This window comes from Dreissena polymorpha, chromosome 14 (assembly GCF_020536995.1).
Source record: "Dreissena polymorpha isolate Duluth1 chromosome 14, UMN_Dpol_1.0, whole genome shotgun sequence".
NCBI classification, from domain to species: domain Eukaryota; kingdom Metazoa; phylum Mollusca; class Bivalvia; order Myida; family Dreissenidae; genus Dreissena; species Dreissena polymorpha.
In genome coordinates, this window is record NC_068368.1 from 47,576,526 (window position 1) to 47,585,806 (window position 9,281).

Genomic DNA, 9,281 nt, shown 5'->3' on the forward strand with positions numbered 1-9,281 from the left:
ACAACTTCTGACCAAGTTTGGTGAAGCTCAGATGAAAACTACTTGAATTAGAGAGCGGACACCATGCTCATTGTTTAAAACGCACTAAGTGACCCGTAGATCTAGTTTTTGACCCGGCATGACCCATATTCGAACCTTACCTAGACATCATCTAGATACAACATCTGACCAAGTTTGGTGAAGCTCGCATGAAAGCAACTTGAATTAGAGAGCGGACACTTAATATGGACCCACCGACAGACAGACCGACCGACAAACAAGTTCACTCCTATATCAGGGTTGCCACCAACCTGATGAAATAAAATTCCCTGACTTTTCACTGACTTTTCCCTGACCAAATCTTGGTTTTCACTGACTACTTTAGGGACAAATTTGGCCTCCTCCTCCCCATACAGCCAACCAAATCCACCCATTTAATGTTTATTTTATTCTTTAACATAAAATATTTAACAAATAACAAAGCAGTACTTCCTGTACACTTAACTATGATTGATGCAAGGCTATATAGTAAATACCATAAAACCAAAGATAAAAAGTTATGCATACATGTACAACCACCACGTAATATGATTACGTCTCAAAATCTATGAACAAAACATACATGTACTTCTATAGGTAGATACATGTGATGTTAGTTATGGCAATACAGTGTAACGCCTGCCTTGTAATTGTTTACTTTGTTTTAATTCTTACAATTATGATTCATTAAATTACAATTTTTAATAACTGTTAAATTCATAAATGATAGATCCGGTATAGTTTCACTGTATGATAATACTATCATGCTTTAAACTCTCTGTGAGTGTGGGTAGTTTACATCAGTGGTCAGCATCTCTTCTGGCCAGTGCTTATCTTTACCTGGATACTAAGAATAGAAGTGCTCTAATTTGATTGGATGTTTGTCTAGGCAGCTTACAATATATGCAAGAAACACCTCAGAATAAGGGGGACTGGCACATTGTTGGCCTTTCCCTAAAGAACTCTCAAAACATCTGGGTACACAATAAACCAAACAGCTTGTTTCTCCAAACTGATCTGGCAAGTTAGTAATTCATTAACCCCAAACTTTCATTTAGTGGACTAACTCTATCATGGAGGTGAGTTTAATGTTCTAAGTTGAAATTTTACTAAATAAAAGGGACTTAGTATTTTTCTCTAAATGAAAATATTGAATTAGTGATTTTGTTTGTGTTTCACTAACTGGAAATGTTAAGTTAGTGAAGTTGGTTTAGTTCTTTTAACTAAGAGGGAATATTAACTTAGTGATAACTAAGTAAAAGGGACTTAGCAATTTTCTCTAAATGAAAATATTGAATTAGTGATTTTGTTTGTGTTTCACTAACTGGAAATGTTAAGTTAGTGAAGTTTGTTTAGTTCTTTTAACAAAGTGAGATTATTAACTTAGTGATTACTAAGGCAAAGGGACTTAGTATTTTTCTCTCAAGTGGAAATTTGAGTTAGTGGTTTAATAAAGAATAGGACTTAGTGAATTTGTGCAACAACAAGTTAGTGTTTTAATAAGTGATGAGTGAACATAGTGAATTTATTAAATGACAAATCTCAGCTAGTCTTTTAATCAAAGTGACTTCGTGTGTTGTGATTAATGCAAGTTATAAGTGATTTATCAAAGTTGAATAAATGGATTTAAACTGTTTGTTTTCATTAACCGACTAACATTAGATGTAAGTGAACAATACTATGAAAGTGAGCTCTGAATTATATGTATAGTGAAAGTGAAGTTTGTGAGTGAATTTAATTATAGTGGTGATGGGTGTTTGTTTACCCTAGTGTTTTATACAGGCATATGCCTCATACTGAACACAAACTGTTGAACCAGTTTAGACAAGAAAGTGTATAATTGTTTTTGAAACTTTGTCTCAATTATGATTAACTGTTGAACGTTTATGAACTGTATTTCTGTATGAATTGTTTGTATTGTTTGCATTATTGCGTATAAATGATGAATGTGTGGAAAGAATAAAAATAGTTTAGTCACATTGTTGTTGATTTTTCTTGTGCCTCAAGCTAGTCTCAGACGAGCCCCAGTAGCTTTCCCTGTCTAAATAAATTATAATTTGAATTATTAATTTAATTTTAATGTGATAGCCGGCATGACGGGTGAAATGCTTCAATGGCGCCCAACGTGGGGCAAGGCATAACAAAGGAAAATCAAATAGATAATATTCTTTAGTGACATTGTATGTGTTAGGCCAAATAAATCTGAGACTAGTGGCACATAGAAAAGAAATAATCATGACTGAACAAGACAATGAAGTGATACTTAATATTCCCCATGGAGAAGAGCATAATGAGCCAAACAATGTGCACGAGGTCGAAGTTGAGGTGCATAATAATGAAGTTGCAGTGGATGACATACATAGTGAAAATGAAATTAATGAGGTGATTGAAGATGACCAAGTGAATAAGGAAGACAGTGTAAAAGGTGATTTTGAAAATAAATTTGAACAAAAATTTGAGAGAATTTTACTTGAAATGACAACTGAATTCAAAAATGGCATGCACATGATGAAAAGCAGTGTTCAGCAGTCATTGCGTGAATTTGATAATAAACTTGGAAATCTTCAAACACAGTTAGACAGTAAGGGCGATAAGTCGAGGCCTCAGGAAACAGTGAATAAAATGTTGTCTTCTATTAAAGTACAAGAAGAAACACTTGCGTTTCCTGTAAATAATGACGAAAAACGTGTAGTAAGACACAATGCAAACCGTGAAATAAGTGTCAATGCCAGAAACAACATCAAACCACATACATTTAATGGTGAAGATGATCTTGATGAGTATCTTACGCAATTTAACATTGTGGCTGAATTAAACCAATGGGGCTATGAAACAAAATCCCTTTACCTTGCTAGTAGCATAGTGGGAAATGCACGTGCTAATCTGTGTGAACTTGATGACAAGGGGAGAAAGGATTATGATTCAATAGTACAGACACTTCAAATCCGATATGGTTCAATACATAGAGCAGAAATTTATCGCTCTAAATTACAAAGTCGCACCTTGGAAAGAAATGAAACACTGCCAGAGTTAGCACAATCGATTCGAAAGCTCACAAGAAAAGCATATCCCAGTGCGACAAAAGATGTTTTAGAATTACTGGCAATTGATCATTTTATTGACGCATTGCCTGATACTGATATAAGGCTGAGATTAAGAGAGGTCGGGCCTACGTCAATCAGTGAAGCTGAGAAAATAGCAGTCAGGCTTGATGCTCACAAGGTGGCTGATAAAAACCGGGGAAAACATTCAGTGAGGAGTGTTCAGCCTGAAGTAAATCAGACTGAGAAAAAGTTGAATGAATTATCAGAGCAAATGAAGAAACTTATGAAAGACATGAGTGAATATAGACAACACACTATTGAGAAACCAATAAACCGCTCAGGATATCAAAACAATCAGGCACATAACTCCAATCATAATGCTAACCGATATAACCAAGGAAGATATACAAAACAAAATTACTTGGATGAACACAAATTCCATAATCAACAGGACTCAAGGGACTTCTTGCAGCAAAGAAGATTGGGAAACGAAATGAAGTCGGGTTTAAGGACCGAAACCCGACCAACATATCGAGGTCCACAGTCAAAGAAATACAACTATCAAGTGTAACAACAGAAGAAACGGGTTTAATGGTGAATGTTAAAATCAATGACCTACCTATTTCATTTTTGGTAGATACTGGATCAAATGTGACAATTTTGAAAACTTCTGTATTTGAAAAAATGAATTTAGCATTGCCTGTTGAAAGAGTTAACTTTAAAATGCAAACTGCAACTGGTGAAACTGAACCCTTTTCCGGAAAAGTATCTTTAGAAATGGTGATAGGTACGTGTGCAATAAACAGTAATGTTTTATTGGCAAACATTAAAAATGATGGTATACTTGGAATGGATTTTCTGGAGAAAAACAACTGCTCAATTAACTTGAAAGAAAAAGTACTTTATATAGGAGAAACAAAAATAATGTGTTCATTTGAAAATGATAGCACTTCATGTTGTAAAATTGCAGTGACTGAGGATATAGTGATTCCATCTGAAACTGAAGTATTGGTTCAAGGTCATATTATTGGGGTTATGCCTAAAAACACATGTATAGTTGAGCCAAACTCCATATTTGTTGAGAAGAGTGGTTTGTTAATTGGAAAGACTTTGATTGATAGCACTCAGAAAATAATACCTATCAGAGTAGCCAATTTGAGTAGTTCTCCGTGCAAATTGTACAAAAATACGATAGCTGCATATTTAGAGAGTTGTGAAATAAGTGAAACTCTTGAAAATAAAAACTTTCCTGACATTAAACCTGTTAATAGCGTAAATTTTGGGAACTCTGAAAAACAGGACTTGCCAAAACATTTAATAGATATGTATGAAAAATCATCAAAAACATTAACAAATGATCAATGTCAAAAATTAAGATATCTTTTAGTAAATAACCAAAGTGTTTTCTCAAGATCAGATAGTGACCTGGGTAGGACACACTTAATTGAACATACAATAAATACTGGGGCATCTTTACCTATAAAACAACACCCATATAGAGTGCCTTTAGCCAAGCGTAAGGCTGCCGAACAGGAAATTAAGTCAATGCACGAAAAAGGTATTATTGAACCATCTACTAGTCCATGGAGCAGTCCAGTTGTTATGGTTACCAAACCAAATGGTTCAATAAGATTTTGTTGTGATTATAGAAAATTAAATGAATGTACTATAAAAGATAGTCACCCTTTACCGCGAATTGACGACACACTTGATGCTTTATCTGGGTCAGCATGGTTCAGTACACTTGATTGTAAATCTGGGTTTTGGCAAGTTGGTTTGGCAGAAAAAGATAAAGAGAAAACAGCTTTTTCCATTCAAGGCAGTGGCCTGTGGAAATTCACAGTCATGCCCTTTGGCTTATGTAATGCCCCAGCTACTTACGAACGTCTCATGGAAAGAATATTAGCAGGGTTGACATGGGAACAATGTCTCATATATTTAGACGACATTATCACATTTTCGAAAACATTTGAAGGGCATATGACTTGTTTAAATAATGTGTTCACAAAATTAAAAGAAGCAAATGTCAAATTGAGCCCAGAGAAATGTGTGTTGTGCCAGGAAAGTGTAGATTTTTTAGGACATGTTATTAGTGCTAAAGGGATGGCCACAAGTGAAAAGAAAATAAAAGATGTGTCCAACTGGCCACGTCCACGTTCAGTAAAAGATGTAAGAAGTTTCCTAGGATTGTGTTCTTATTATATAAAGTTTGTTCAAGACTTTGCAAAGATCGCAAAACCCTTACACAGGTTGACAGAGAAAAACAATCATTTTCTTTGGTGTAATGATTGCGAAAGATCTTTTAATGAATTAAAACATAAACTTACAAGTGCACCTTTGTTAGCATATCCTATTTCAGACGGAACATTCATATTAGATACAGATGCAAGTCATAGTGCAGTGGGAGCAGTGTTATCTCAAATACAAGGTGATAATATTAAAGTTGTAGCATATTATAGCAGATGCCTTTCTAAAACTGAACGAAAGTATTGTGTAACTAGGAAAGAGCTGTTTGCTGTTGTAAGTGCAGTTAGATACTTCCATCATTACCTTTATGGTCGACACTTTGTTGTTAGAAGTGACCATGGTGCTTTGCGTTGGTTGAACAATTTCAAAAAGCCTGAAGGTCAAATGGCTAGATGGTTGGAAATATTGTCAACCTACGACTTTGAAATAAATTACAGGGCTGGACGTGTTCATTCAAATGCTGATGCATTGTCCAGGCGCCCTTGTTTGTCTGACAAGTGCAAGTATTGTGACAGAATTGAGGGAAAATACATGAACGGCAATATCCCAAATGGTGTCGATGATTTTTCACTGTCTGCTAATGTGAGCACTGTGAATTGTCAGGATGTTTGTGCGCAGAATGAATGTCAAGAACACTCGCTTAGAGCTGGTGGTGATTTTAATAATCATCATGAGACCGGCCAGAGTGAAAAGAGAAAGAAGTATGACATGAGCACACGAAGTGGCACTGTGACTGACAGTGATGATACTCAGAGGGCCCCTGATTTCACTGATAGGTCCAGTGCTCTCGGCAAAGATGTTTCAAATGTTCGTGACATTAGCTTTGGTGTGACCGGTACGGCCAAAAGCAATAATCAATGTCAAAGAAACATGATAAAGAGAAAGTTGATTGGTATTAAATCAAAAGAAGCAAGTTCTGAAAATCAAAACATTGATGTTCTAACAGACGGAAGTGGAAAAGTTCTAAAGGAGCACATTTTCAAGAACTCAAATGTAAATGAGGATGAAATATGTATAGATAATGTCGCAAGTCTTGATATTAAAATCCTAAGGCACTTTCAGAATGAAGATGACGTCATAAGTTTAGTTAAACATTGGAAAAGTGTAGATGTGAAACCCACGTGGTCGGAGGTTGCCTCTCTCTCAGTAGAGGTGAAATATAACTGGAATCGCTTGGATTCCCTTGAAGTGAAAGATGGTATTTTGTATCGAAGATGGGAAAATGAGATAGACACTGGTGGAGAATTGCTCATTGTTGTGCCAAAACCACTCATACCACATGTTTTAAAAGAATTACACGACACTCCCACTGCAGGGCATTTAGGAATAAAGAAAACATTGTTCAAAGTTAAAAACCGGTTTTATTGGTATAGAATGAGGAAAGATGTTACTGATTGGTGTAATAAATGTGACACTTGTGCTTGTAGACGTGGTCCTCAGAGAAAAGCTAAGGCTTCGTTTCAACAATACAATGTTGGCGCACCTCTTGAGAGGGTAGGAATGGATATAATTGGTCCAATGACTCGTACAACTAAGGGTAATAAATATATTTTGACAATAGTTGATTATTTCACAAAATGGATTGTGGCAGTGCCTATGCGAAATCAGGAAGCTACAACTGTTGCAGACAAATATGTTGAAAAATTCGTGACAGTGTTTGGTGTTCCAAGACAAATTCATTCCGATCAGGGAACAAATTTTGAATCAAAGGTTTTTAAAGAAATGTGTCAAATAATAGGAGCTGAAAAAACAAGAACAACTGCGTTTAGACCACAATCAGATGGTTTAGCGGAACGTGCCAACCGGACAATTAAATCAATGGTCTCAAAGTTCGTTTCTGAAAACCAAAAAGATTGGGATAAATATTTGTCTGTTTTGTGTTTTGCTTATAATTCGTCAGTGCAGGAAAGTAGTGGTTTTTCTCCAAGTCTATTGATGTTCGGAAGAGAAATGAATTTACCTCTTGATCTTGTGCTAGGAAATCCTGAAAAATCATTAGTAAATCACAGTGAATATGCTAGGGAACTGGAAAATCGACTTGAAAAAGTTCATGAAATGGCTCGAAAGAATATAAAGTTTGCAAGTGAAACACAAAAGCGAGCCTATGACAAAAATATTGTAGAACATAAGTATAGTGTTGGTGACAAAGTCTGGTTATATAGACCACAAATTAAACCTGGTGTTGGTAGTAAATTTGCAAGACATTGGATAGGTCCTTGTGAAGTAGTTTCAAAATTAAATGATGTTAATTATAAGGTTCAATTTTCAACACGTTCTAAACCAAAAGTTGTTCACCATGACATGTTGAAATTATACAGAGGTGGAAAGGAGTAATTAAATGATAATAATAATAAAACAAGAATATATAATAAAAATTTAATCATCAAGAACTGTTCTTTATGTTTTTGGTTGTTATCTATTTCCAGTTTCTGTGTGTGCCTTGCGGCAATGTCACATTTGTGAGGGAGAACCTGGCACATAGACACGTAACAGAGTGGCACGGAATGTTCCGATACCAATGTACCTATTGCAAAAAGTCCTTTGCTAGAAAGGTTCTCAGCCATGCTCCTTGCAGAAAAGTACGTCCAGAGGACTTTACCATCATGGACCAACATGGTAATAGGCACAACGCGTTTGAACGTCTGCAAGATTGGAAAAGAAAGAATTTACCAAGAATGGTTAGACAAGTCCCAAATGGATACATCAAGCACCTTACGGAAGTCGATGAAACCTACAATAAGGCCCCGGCACCAAACACTGTCGATTTAAGAAACCAACTGAACAACATTCCAGACCTGTCCGATATCAGTGAGGTAGACGTAATGTCGCCACCTCGAACGAACAAAGATTCTCAGGAGGATGACGAGGAAACTTCATCATCATCAAGTTCATCCTCACAATCATCAAACTCTTCATCATCATCTTCATCAACAGCCTCCTCATCCCATTCCTCAGCAAGTCCAGAGCCTGAAGATCTAACAACTAAGGATACAGATAGTTCTGCAAGTGACGCTCTTGATCTTAGAGTAATAAAAGTCAGTAAATCAATTCCAGCAAACATGACCCCAGTGAAAAACGACATGGGTGACGTCTTAAGTGTCAATGAAAACACAACAGATCTGATAGGTGAAGAACAGATAACTTTAAATGTTGGAGGAACAATATTCATAACAACCAGAAAAACTCTGATGGCCTTTCCATCATTGTTAGCAAGAAGGGCAGAGTCAAACGAAACAGCCATCTTTATAGACCGTGATCCTGCTCATTTCAGATTCATTTTGAATTACCCCAGAAATAAAAATGTTGATTTGAAAACACTCCCAGGGGACATCCGGTACCTTTGGGAAATGTTCTATGAAGCAAAATATTATGAACTGGATGGTTTTATCCAAGCCGTAGAAGCTCACATTAGGAATGTGATGGCAAAACATCATTACAAATGAATCTGTGTCATGTGAAATGAAAAGTCAAGTGGATTTAATTAACGCAATATTAATAAATTGTGTTTAGGATTCCAAGTGACAGAGTGAAACCACTCATTCTTTAATGAATACTTGTTTTTATAATATGTTTCTCAAACAAATAGGTTTATACTAGGTTCATTAGTGTCGGGGGAAATTGTGCTCATTGTCAGGTTGATGCCAGTTTTCAATTTTAAATATAATTTAGGAATCTTTATTATTTTAAGTGTCGTTTTCATCGGAACATTTAGATTGTAGATAAATGCATTGTTGAAAGGGACCTCAACTGGAGGGTTTGTTTCACAAAGATTGTGTGTATGTGTTTTGATGTAGGTAATGTAATTTGTCACATCTTATGCAATTGTTTTGTATAATATGTAGGTAGTTTTGTTTAACAATAATTCTTGATCATATATATATATGCCTTTATGTGTGTACTTACAAGAATTACCCTCAATTTGGGGACCAAATCTTTTAGGTAGGGGGCATTGTAACGCCTGCCTTGTAATTG

At 35.8% G+C, this 9,281-nt stretch overlaps 1 protein-coding gene across 1 annotated transcript; it reads left to right on the forward strand.

Annotated features, from left to right (window-relative positions):
* The first annotated feature begins 2,253 nt into the window (after positions 1-2,253).
* Positions 2,254-8,988, forward strand: LOC127857342 (uncharacterized). The gene is made up of 4 exons (XM_052393743.1): positions 2,254-2,436; positions 5,913-6,085; positions 6,737-6,803; positions 7,736-8,988. Exons 1-4 carry the CDS (start codon positions 2,254-2,256, stop codon positions 8,750-8,752), a joined length of 1,440 nt encoding a protein of 479 aa, XP_052249703.1. The 3' UTR covers positions 8,753-8,988.
* The last annotated feature ends 293 nt before the right edge of the window (positions 8,989-9,281 follow it).

Bases quoted from the DNA above. Each gene is read 5' to 3' on its own strand.
- LOC127857342 (XM_052393743.1), top strand. From the start codon at position 2,254: ATGACTGAACAAGACAATGAAGTGATACTTAATATTCCCCATGGAGAA. The intron at 2,437-5,912 runs GTAAAAGGTGAT...GTGAATTGTCAG, and splicing joins AAGTGAATAAGGAAGACAGT to GATGTTTGTGCGCAGAATGA. The intron at 6,086-6,736 runs GTCCAGTGCTCT...TTGTGCTTGTAG, and splicing joins GCCCCTGATTTCACTGATAG to ACGTGGTCCTCAGAGAAAAG.